Genomic DNA, 12,048 nt, shown 5'->3' on the forward strand with positions numbered 1-12,048 from the left:
AAACCCCAAGATGGAGATGCCCCTGCCAAAGACCAAGAGAAGGAACTCGGGAGAGCCAGCCCAGAAGAGGAGCCAGACGATGGGTCCAAGGCTCTAACACTGGCCTCACCTAGTGCATTAAGGCATAGGAACACATCTCGGATCGTGGTAGGATCTCCCACCTTGCCCTCCAATTTGGTTTTAAATCCCTGACTTCTTTCCCTTTTCCCAGTTAAGAAAAAGTAAAACAAATTAAAACAAATTCACTGGGATATACTTATTCTCCCAATGACTTTATTTGTTGTTTAAGTCAAATCTAAAATTAAAGTCAACAAAACGTGCAGTTTTCTTCATCCTCCATCAATGATGAAAACTGTCCATTCAAAAACTACACTAAGACAATGTAGTCCTAAATAGCAATCCAGCTTTAATTGCAGGGCATCGAATGATCTTGCAAACAAATTACAGTCACTATGATTTGCCAATAGGTACTGTATTGGGTGTTGCTGGGGTTTCTTTTTGGCAAACTCAGAACAAACCAAAGAACAAAATTTAAGTCTTCCTCATCATGTAGAAAAATAAAATAAACAAACCTGAAGTATCTATGTGTCAAGTGATTCATACTGCAAAAGTAAAACTAAAATCTACACTTACAGCAGAGTTTTAAAAATCCTTAGTGCAAGAAACATAACCAATTAATACAGATCAATACTTATTAATGAATATGGAAAATTTTCCTATACAGAGGTAGAGTCCAGTGCACAAGGCTAAAACAATGTTCAATAGTCCAAACAAGACTGAGTCAGGTTTTACGGAATCCACTTTAAATTTTAAGTTATCAGACTGTATGTACATACATACAATAAATAGACTATACAATTTTTTAAAGTAGTTTAATAAACTCCACAAAATAATAGCAGATGCATTGAAATATTTACAGAATTCAATTTTCAAATCTCTCTCATTCAAATAAAAGGGATAAAAATAAGCTTTCTGCTTTAAAGGCAGCAGAACCTCTTTCCTGAAATGAATCAGTAAAATAAGATACTTTACATGAGAGGAACTAATTTAGGCTTGAGAGGTATTCATATTCAGCTAAGAAAATATGTCCCTTTTTAAGCTATATAGACTAGGGAATATAAAATGATATTTTCTACATTTTTAGATCTCTAGTTAAAGTTCTAAATCCAACTCTTACTTAAAGAGAGAAACTAATTTTGGTACCCATACAGAGTATATCAACACCATTACAAGGGAAAGATAATTAACTTTTCAGATTCAGTTTGTTTGCTTTTGGAAGTTTAGGTCAGAAAGAACTTGACAATATTTCTGGTCCAAACAGTTGTTTACACATGATACAAATTTCACTGAAACCTGACTAGCACTTTTGGCTTGAAGATCTTGGGGTTTCAACTTTCTGAATCCCTTCCATTTCCAAAGTACGTTCCATCAGGAGTAAGCATGTCTGGGGATCAGGCGTATGACCTTAGGGTACCCAAGACTAATAGGATTCCAAAGTTTTCCAAGTTCAAATAGGAGGAAGGTGAAACATAGAGTATCTGCTGCCATTTGCCTCGCAGAAACTTGAAACGGGAAAAAACTTAGAAACCTGTCATTGTGACCCAGGAAAATATGCAAAAACCCAAAGCATTATATGCTTCACTGACTCAGATTCTTAGACTTAATACCAAATTTACTCTGATATTCTATCATTAACCCTTTTATTTTACTTGATATAAAAGATTCTTATCTAGCCCATAAGGAAATTAGGGATAGTCAGAAAATGAAAAAGTACGGTCAAAACTAATGAAGCATAAACCTTCACAGTTTGAATTTTGTAGAACTTCTCTAAGCACCCACAATGAAAATGCAAGTTGAGTTTTTTTATTCAATCATCCTGTGAAAAATACCTCAGTTAATAGTTTACATTTTGCCATTCAATGATCTTCCCACCGGAATAACCCCCACCCTTTTTTTTTTTTTAATTTTAGATTTTTAAAAAACTTTATACAAATAGACTAACTTTGATTTAAAGTAAACATATAAAAATTGAGAAGAATATTGCTTGCAACAATGGACATGGAAGTAGAGGAATGAACTGGGCAGGGGGTACAGAGAAATGGCTCTACTCAGTAGCTTCAGGCAAACACCTAGCACTCCAGAAACTCTTCAACCAGAGGACACCCTCTGCTGCACATTGTTTCCTTCAGTTCACAAAGTCTGACAGATTTGTAATTATGACTTCAGGTCAGAGAAAAAAAACCTGCAAGAAAATAGGAAGGCACAAGCACCCATGTGATCTAGAATTTTCTTGGGGTGTGGAAATGAGGAGGGAAAGGGAAACTTTTGGTTCAGCACTACAGTCAAGTTAATTTTGCCATGGTTGGAGAAAAGCTGTATAAAATAAAGGTGTACAGAAACGTAACAAGCGCATCGCACTTGTGAGGAAGAAAGCTCAGAAGACAGCTCACAGGAGTAGTGCAGAGAGAAACAACCAGTACTATTTATTTGGATGTCTGTGCCATGATGGGTACAAACTATATTCTCTGCTCTGTGGGACCAAAACCAAAACAGAATAAAAACAAACAAAAAATCCCCCAAATCCCAAAAAAGCAGCTAGAAGGAATGCGAGAAGTCTTACAGAACATACTGATCCAAGTGGAGGTGATAAACGCTGCACTCTTGTCTTTAATGCACATCCAACTTTGTTACCTACTATTGTGTTTTTCCCTCGTATCATCTACTGACCAGACGGGGACTTAAGAGATGGCCGAGCCATTTAACCTTTTCCCTGCCTCTACGACTTCCCTTTCCCTTTGTCTCCTTCTCCAGGATGAGAGTCTTTTTCTTCCATGAGGGAAGTGCTGTTAATGACGAGGGGAAAGGCATGAAACAGGACTTCCGGAATACTGATTTCGCTTCCCTCGAGGCCTTGCTGCGTGTGGGCCACACAGCCTGGAGGCGGTCATCAAGGCAGCCTGACAGAGCTATGAATTAAAAAAAAGAAAAGGAAAGAAAAACAAAAACAAAACCACCCCAAGTCTGTCTTTTCTCAAACTAAAGGAGAAACTGCGGGATGGCACGGCCTCCAGTGGGGACGCCTACGGTTAGGAGATGATGGCCGGGGACCATCTCGGCAGAGTTAGATTGTCAGCACTCGCTGACCGCTTCCTCGTGGGTCTTCGCAGGTCCTTGTACTTGTCCTCGCAGAGGCGCGAGATGGCCTGGGGGGCAGAAGAGAGACAAGTGAGGTCAGGGTGGGCTCGTGCCCTCAGTGCCAGCCCCTCCCTCCCTCCATGCTCCCAGCCCCTCTGCACACAGAGGACCAGGAACAACACCGACAGGCGGCCCTGCCCTGCGGAGTTCACGTCCTGTGCCCAGATCTGGGCCTGGCACGGTGGGGGCGACAGCGGACGTGCAGACTCAGGCCCTGTCTCCAGAGTGCTTACAGTCTACTTGAGAAAATCCTCTCAAAATGGGAAACAATTACGGACAGTGTGGCCTGGGGGGCTGACTAACCACTTAAGGGGGTGTGGCCCCGGGTATGTGGCTGTTTTGAGCACCCCCCTTGCGAAGCTGTCATAATGCACTGGGGCTTCGTGCTGGGCCGTGCTGGGCAGAGAGCTCAATACTTGGCAGCAGGCATTTATCCGAGACTGAGTCTACACAGATGACCAGGTGTTTGAGTCAACTCTACATGACTGAAGAAGAAGGGAACCAGGAGGGGCCGCAGCAGCCTGGAATGAATGCACAATCCACACTGTCCTCACTTTCTTGATGAGGACACTGATACTCCAGACGGGAGGGCCTCAGCCAAGAGCAAGGCTAGGTCGTCCCAGGGGCTCAGAGCCCGGTTGTGGCTCCTTCAGGGCTGCTACTGGGTGTGGGCTGAGGGTGCACATCGCCCCAGTCACATTTACTTTGCCTTCTGTCAAAAGGACCCATGGGTGGGGCTGACTTCATCCGTGATGATGCAAATATGAAGTCCTTTAACTTGTATACAAGTCCAGCAATAGGCCGAGGACAATGCAGGGGCCAGGGAAGCAGACACAGCACCCACCTGCCAAGGGGTCACCGTCAACGGACAAAGGCACAGAAGCCGCTGACCCTGACTGCATCGTCACAGCTCTCACTGGAAGGACAACAATAACCCTTCCAGCCCTTCTCCCTGCTTTCCTGTTACCTAGCTCTGTGATCTCCTCCCCTACACCCCCTCCCTCCTCACCTCACCCACCCTCCTCTGTGGGCCCCTCCAACCCCTATCACCCTAGCCTGAGCTCGCTCCCAACTGTACGTTTTGCAGCAGCTCTTCCTTCAGCCTGGAGGGTTCTGCAAGGCCACGCTGAAGTCCTCATGCAAACATGGCCTACTCAGTGAGGCCACTGACCACAGCAACCCCCACCTTTCTTCTCTTTTACTCCCCTTCTAACATACTAGCCAGTTTATTTATTATGTTTACTGTCTGTGTCCTCCCAGCAGAATGTAAACTCCAAAAGGGCAGGGTCTGTCACTTTTGTTCATGACGGTTCAGTGTCAAGGATCAGAGGACCCTAGGTGAGTATGTGTAAATACGTGTCAAATGGATGTGTGAGTTCCAATCGAAATATGCACATAACAGAGGCATGCACATAACAGGGAATGCTCAAAGTAATGGAAGCACAGGGTACTATGTTTATTCTCATTTATTCTCCAAAATAAACTGATCCTTGTTTGTTTTCCAAAAACCCACACGTGCACTTTAGAAGAGCAGCTCCAGTGGCGGCAGGGGGAATGGACTGGAGGAGAGAGACGGGAGCTGAGGGTGTCTTCCTCCAAGACAGATGAATGAGGGCAAGAGATGGGCTATCACTCTGAGAGTTCCTCATGTGGAATAGATTTCATATACACAACATAGATGACATAAAGAGAAATCAGATTCTTTACAAACATTAGAGCAATGATTTTTTAAAGTAAATTATTTTCATTTATTTAAACATCTTGAGATTATCATCTGTTGTTTCTTAGCTTACAAACAGTAAGCAGGTCTGAATGTTATACCATAATAATGAGTTTGCAATGTACTGTCTTATTCTAGATTTCATTATACAAGCTCTTAGCTTTAATCCCATCTCCTACATGCATACAGATACTAATTTATTTCAAAGAGAAATGACCAGGCTAATGAAAAGATGACTTTGCATTTGCCTCGGTTCCTGCTGCACTCTTATTTCCACACTCTACCCTGCAACTAACATGTCAAGTCAGCCATTTGGTGGTTCATCTGAGCAGGAACAGAACTTGAGGTAAGAGCAACTTCTAATGTCTCACTCCTCCTCACTTTCCATGAAGAGGTTCTGGTTGGCTAACCAGATGGACTAATAGGGATGCTGGAGTCTGGAAAATAATGAAATCTCATTTCTTAAAAATTATTTCAAAGGCATGTCAACTCTTTTTCTAGACAGTGTCTTGTCCAGTCCCAGAGGAGGGAAGGCCTGCATCTTCGGAAGCTCCTACTCTTGGGAGAAGAGAAATAGTCTTGTCAGGACTGCTGGCTTCCTCCGCCCAGCGAGCCCATGAAGCACTTGGTTTGGCGGCCCCAGGAGCAGAAGAGTGATCCTTCTTCCTATTTGGACAACCTGATGGAATTAACAGCAGGCACCGACTGCTCCAGTCCCAGCCTGTGTGCCCACAATTTGGCTGATGTGCAACACTAGACACCATCCCTCAGAGAACCACAGACTCGCTTGCCTGCAGGCCAGGCTCCTCTCCTCAGCATAAGAGGAGCCACTGGGCACTAGGGCTTCTAGAGCCTGCTGTCGAGGCTGAAATAAGGTTCCCGCTCACCGTGAAATCAAATCCTATTTCATGTGTGTGCTCATGAAAGCCTGATTACACTTGCCTGGGAGCATATCCTTCAGAGAAAGGGCTTTCCATTTCTTGCTCAAGAGAAATGGGAGACCTAAATGAACAGTTAGTTGTATCCTAATGGCTTGTACTAATTAACAGCAAAGTGGCGGAGTTCTGAAAACCTCACGGGCTTTTTATTTTAAACACGGTCCTTTGTATCCAGTCTTTTCCATAGTTTTACTACGTTTCTTCTTGAGAATACCATATTATTTACTTTTTACAATTTTAGTTAAAGTTTTTGCCTTGTTAAGCTTGCAATCCATAATAACCTCTTCACCTCCTCCCTCTAGACCCTTGTTTTGTTCATAGCTAACTCTGTTAGCTCTGGCCATCGTGATCCGGTACTCAATACCAGATCCTGTACATTTCACTCGGATTAGACAAGGGGGCAGGCAGCACAGCGCTCCTGGGTCTCACCAAGCTTGGGACATGATTGTACCATCCACTGCTTTGATCAAAGGTTTACAGAATAAGACCACAATAGTGCCTGAGGACGAAGGTACAGAGGGCCTCAGCACACCTTCTCTGGAGGGAGAGGCTTCACGAGTGATCCCTCTTATCACCCCACCACTTTCCATCCAACCAAAATGCCAGCTGGGAAGAGGTTAGTGCAAATATGAGGCTTAACTACAAAAGTCATACCGCTTAACAGTGAAGGCCCTAAATCCAGACCAAGACCAATGGGGCTGGCCCCAGCTCTCACTGGGATGTAGAGAAAATATTTTGAAAAAAAGCAGAATCAAACCTTTTGGGATTCTCATTAGGGCCACCTGGTATCTTCTTCCTAATAAAAGTGCATGCCGAGAAATACTTCTTTTGTGACATTATTTTTTTTAAAAAACTGGGTCTGTTTTTTTTTTTAACATTTCAAGAATAGAATCAATGCACATTAAATAAAAACTGGTATTAAGAAGGTTATTAAAAATGACTGTATGAATTATAATCAACTAAATGAATTGGCCAACTCTAAATCCAGAGTAACTCGTCCTTATTGTATACTAACACATAGTGGGGAAAAATGACCTCATACTTTCCATAGCCTTCAGATGATGCATCTGCAATAATGCATCAAATCCCAGTATGCTGAAGCATCTTACCTCAAGCTTGTGAGCCCTCTCCCTGCTCAGGGGCTCTAAGGGAAAGCTCAGGTTGTTTGCTTCTGCCAGAGAACGAAGATCAAAATAATACTTGGCATAAACACTGGAAGGAACATTGATGTTGAACTGGAGCAATTCAAGAAACTGTCGTTCTAGCTCATTCCTGCAAAGCAAAGACAAAAACAGCACCTGTTCAGCTGCCATAGCAGGCTGCGTGGCCGGCCAGGGCAAGCTGCTGGAGACCAGACTCCAGAAAACTGAAACCTCCGGGGAGAAAAGCTATCTAATTAATTGCCTGGTTGGACACCAGAGTTGCAGCTTAACCACTAAACTGGTATTAAAAGTTGAATGATCAAGTGCCCAGAAGGATGAGGCCTGATTAATTGGGATGATCACCAGGAAGTGCTTCAGGGTGATTCATTTCACTGAGACCCAACACACATACAGCAGGCTCTGGCTGCAAATCTCAGCACAGACCATCACACATGGGGCAGATGAAGCTGTCAAGAGCTGTCAAGTGGCATCTGCTGAGGGACTGAGACAGGAGCCCACGGGAAGGTCACTGTTAGCCTAGACGCCTGCCCTTCCTCAGTGGCTCTTCCCCACCTCCTGGCAACAGCGGAGGAGCTGCTGTACAGGCTTCCTTTGGAAATGCAGGAAGCAAGAGAGTGAATCACAGCCACTGGACTCACAAAAAGGTAACTTCCCAACCCAGAAAAATGAAGGTAGCAGTTCCCAAGCCTGAACATGCATCCAATCATGTGGAGGGCTTGTTAACACACAGAATGCAGAGCCCACCCCAGCCTCTGCTTCGGCAGGTCTGGGGCAGGCCTGAGAATTTTCTAACAAGCTCCCACGCGACGCTGATGAGGCTGGTCCTGGCCCACACTTCCAGACCCAGTCACCTATAGGGATTGGTAAGTAAAGGGGACAACACAGGTATTAAGGTCCATCTGGCCCACCCATCTATAGGTGGGTGAAAATGAGTGATGGGAAGCCAGAATAAATGATTAAACATCTATTTGGACAACTCTCTCATGTCAATTATCTTTTAGATCAGGTTCATCTCTTGCTAGTTACTATCTGGAAGGAGAAAAGTCCTTAGCAATGGAGATCTGTTGAGCACTGGTTCTGGGTCAGGCACACAGTTTCAGCATCACCATCCCCAGGAAGCACCCTGTGTTCCCAAACACACAACACACCCCTCTATTTCTGTCCTTCATCACACTCCACTCCAAGTGTCACCTTAACTCAGCCTCCCCTCCCTGTCTCCTCGGAGATGGAAACCATGACATCAGAGTTTACATACCTGGCCCTAGCACAGTACCTGACATACAATTAGTGCTCAGTTATTCGTGTTACTGGGTGGAAGAGACCAAGCTCAGCCTGGGTGGAGGGATCAAGGAAGGCTTTCCACAGAGATAAGAGCTGAACTGTTTGGGAAACAAAGTCTCTGGTGGAGAGAAGGGAAGGTGGGAGCAGAGTATTTCTGGCAGGGAGTGGAGGACAGGACACCTGCTCACCATCTCCCCTGAGTGACACTGAAGGCTGATGAACCAACCCTGTCCTGAGTGCCAGGTCTCCCCGCTCCTAAGCCCTGACCCCACCTCCACTGACTCCACCGAACACTGAGCTGCCCAATTCTGACCCCTGTGTAGACACCTGACTTTCTGCAATCTCAAACTAACATAGCACCATCCTGTCCCACAGTGTACCCGAGTCCCAGTCTGCTCCTGATGAGTCACCTCACTAAGCCATCAGAGACTGAGGGGGACTCTGTTCTAGTCTCACGCTGCTGTGACAACAGGGGTCAGGAGCACTGAGGCCACAAGAAAGGCAGGCCAGGATTTGGGCAAGGGCAGGTAGCTTTAGAGAGGGAAGGTACTGGGCAAATGAGAGTTAAGAAACCTCAGCAAGTTGCTAGTGAAGGTCTGAGTGCTTCATATGGGAACATGGAGAAGTCACACTCAGTCTTTTCATCAGAGAAACAGCATAACTGCGTTCTGTTTCTAGACAGTCCAGTGGAGGAGGTGAACTCTAAACGTGCATCTTGTGCTAAATTTTATTCTTTTCAAGAGTCTAAATTACTCTGACTTATTTGGGATAATTTTTACTTCAAGTAACTTTTATTTATACCTCTCTTACGTGAGATTTAACAAAAGATCATCCTGTGAAATATTGGAACTAAGATTTTAATAAAATTAAGATTTTAATAAAACAAGAGCGCCAAAAATACTGCTAAGGCCAGAAGTGCCAAAACAAATGGGCCTGAAGGAGCTTTCCTGGCGGACGGTGGGAGCTGCTTGGGGACAGACTGCCGTCTGGCGGCCGAAGGCGCCACTACAGCTCTTACTATCCTGCTAAGAGAATCTTGTCTTTTTAATTCTGTAAGAGAGCTGGTCTGTTAATCCTGCCCCAAATGGTGTATACATAGCAATGATTCTTGTTGAGGGTATACACTCTGATTAGAGTCAAGAGGAGTCTGTTTTTGAACAAGATGGCATTCTCTCCAAGGTTCCTGGGAAAAAAAAGAACAGCCTTTCTTCAGACTTTTCTTGGATGTTTTTTAAGCTCTGAGGGAAATATGGACTTTACAGCTGTCGTGCTTTCTAAGGCAAGATTGAGAAAATAAAAATAATTCCTCAAATTTGTATTTCCAAACTGTAGTAGTACATCTTACAGGGACATGTGACAGCTTCTATGTGGTAAGTCATAACAATAACAGTGGGGCGCCTGGGTGGCTCAGTCAGTTAAGCGTCTGACTCGGTGCTGACAGCACAGAGCCTGCTTGGGATTCTGTCTCCCTCTCTCTCTGTCCCTCCCCCGCTCACGTGTGTGTGTGCATGTGTGTGTGTGTGTGTGTGTGTATGCACGCACGCATGCTCTCTCTCTCTCCCCCCAAAATAAATAAGCTTAAAGAAAAAGTACTAACAGTGACACAGAGAGGACAGGCTTGATGGATTTATTGCCCTCAATTGAAAGACATGATAAAATAGTTCTGCTGTAAAATTTTACAAGAAATAAACTCAAGACAATATACAAAACATACATTCAGAAATATGTTATAGTAGATCAAAACTGTGAAGAAACCCAACTGAATTCACACAATTCAGCAGCTTACAAAGGGGCCTCTTAAATGGAGTAAGGAGAGTTGTTTATCATCTAAACATTTATCATCTGCCTGCTTTTCTAGAAAAATGGGTTTACTTTAAAAACCAGCCATCCACAGTAGCAATCCCACTTCTGGCTATATACCTGCTGAAAGAACTGAATGCGGAGACTCAAGGAGATATTTGTACCTCGTGTTCATGGCAGCAGTATTCACATAGTCAAGAGGTAGAAGTACTGCAAGGGTCCAGGTGTCTACCAGTAGATGAATGGATAAACAGTATGTACATAGACTATCTTCAACCTTAAAAAGGAAGGAAATTCCAATGTGCTACTACGCTGATGAACCTTGAGGATATGCTAGGTGAAATAAGCCTGTCACAAAAAGAGGAATACCGTGCGATTCCACTTCAATGAAGTATCTAGAGTAGTGACGTTTATAGAGACAAGGAGCACGATGGTTGCCAGGGCCTGGGGGAGGGTGAATGGGGACTTACTATTTTATACAGTTTCTGTACCCATTACCAGAGCTTCTAGTTGGTGATGGCTGCACAACAATGTGAATGTACTTAAAACAATGTGAATGTACTTAATGCCACAGAACTACACACTTAAAAATGTTAAAGTAGTAAGTTCTAGGTCATGTATATTTTATCACAATTAAAACCAAAAACCAAAGACCAGGCTCCCTACACCTATGGAGGGTCTGAGCATTTTGCTCTGCACCTCTATCTGCTCTGTGGCACCAAGACAAGTCTCTTTGCTTTTCCTTATTTGAGATTCCTTTGTTTACATATGAAAATGACCCTTACAAGGTTATTGCAAAAGAAAATCAAAACAACCCCAAGTGTAATTAAAAAAAATTTTTTTAACATTTATTTTTGAGAGATAGAGCATGAGCAGGGGAGCGACGGGGGTGGGGGGGAGGGAGGGACACAGAATCCAAAGCAGGCTCCAGGCCCTGAGCTGTCAGCACAGAGCCTGACGTGGGGCTTGAATTCACAAGCTATGAGATCCTGGCCTGAGCTGAAGTCAGCTGCTTAACCGACTGAGCCACCCAGGTGCCCCAAGTGTAATTTTTTAAACAGCATTTTTGCCTATCAAAGTCCACCATCTGCTTTCCCATCCACAGCAGTTGTCATTAGGTGCTCAAAGTTGACCTGTGACAACGTGACCACTTACTGTTAGCAAGACAGAAAGAGACAGACTGGCCCATGGCCCTGTCATGCTGCACATCAGCCTGAGCCTCAAGTCTGATGTTGGTGACCCTGAGGGTTCTACCCACAAGTTTCAGTGCCACTTGTCTTACAATGCTCTTCAACCTACGTTCCCAGCCACCTGCCCACATGGTTAGCTGCCTTCCAAGCCAGAACCCCACTGTCTACAGGTGGAAGGGACTCTAAGTCACGTTCCTTACTGCTGGATGACTCTTTAGCTGTAAGTGAACCTGTGCACAGAAAGGTCACATCAGGACGCTAGAACACAGGCAAGGCCAGAAACCAAGAGAAGGGGGCAGAGGGGGACAAAAGGAGGTCTGAAGGGAGAGCTGAAAAACACATTTTATAAAGCTTTCCATCTGCAACTTGTGAATCCTCTTCCTACTAAGGAGCTCCAAAGGAAAGCTCAGGCTGCCTCTGCCAGGAAGTGAAGACGAGCCACTGACATGAGACTGACACACTGTGAAGTACCATAGCTCTTAGTCTCCAGTGATACCCCACACTGCTCTTTCTCCATGGAGAGGGTACCTAGGAGCCATTTTCTCCCCAAGCTCATGGAGTTTTCCAGGAAAAGACTGAGATCAAGCACTGATTTTAAAAAGTTCCAACAGGGGGCGCCTGGGTGGCTTAGTCGGTTAAGCGTCCGACTTTCGCTTAGGTCATGATCTCGCGGTTCGCGGGTTCGAGCCCCGCGTCGGGCTCTGTGCTGACTGCCAGCTCAGAGCCTGGAGCCTGTTTCAGTCTGTAACTCCCTCTCTCTC

At 44.6% G+C, this 12,048-nt stretch overlaps 1 protein-coding gene across 2 annotated transcripts in view; it reads right to left on the reverse strand.

Moving 5' to 3' along the window:
• Nucleotides 1–253: 253 nt before the first annotated feature.
• The window catches only part of CCNY (cyclin Y), a 317,839-nt gene continuing 306,044 nt past the window's right edge, over nucleotides 254–12,048 (reverse strand). For both annotated transcript variants that reach the window (XM_077771716.1, XM_077771717.1), the window contains 2 exons: nucleotides 6,963–7,125; nucleotides 254–3,203 (listed from right to left, as the gene is read on the reverse strand). In XM_077771716.1, coding sequence (XP_077627842.1) covers nucleotides 3,087–3,203; nucleotides 6,963–7,125 — 280 coding nt within the window. In that variant the 3' untranslated portion in view covers nucleotides 254–3,086. The remainder of the gene's footprint in view (nucleotides 3,204–6,962; nucleotides 7,126–12,048) is intronic.

This window comes from Crocuta crocuta, unplaced genomic scaffold (genome assembly GCF_008692635.1).
Source record: "Crocuta crocuta isolate KB4526 unplaced genomic scaffold, BGI_CrCroc_1.0 scaffold457, whole genome shotgun sequence".
Taxonomy (NCBI): domain Eukaryota; kingdom Metazoa; phylum Chordata; class Mammalia; order Carnivora; family Hyaenidae; genus Crocuta; species Crocuta crocuta.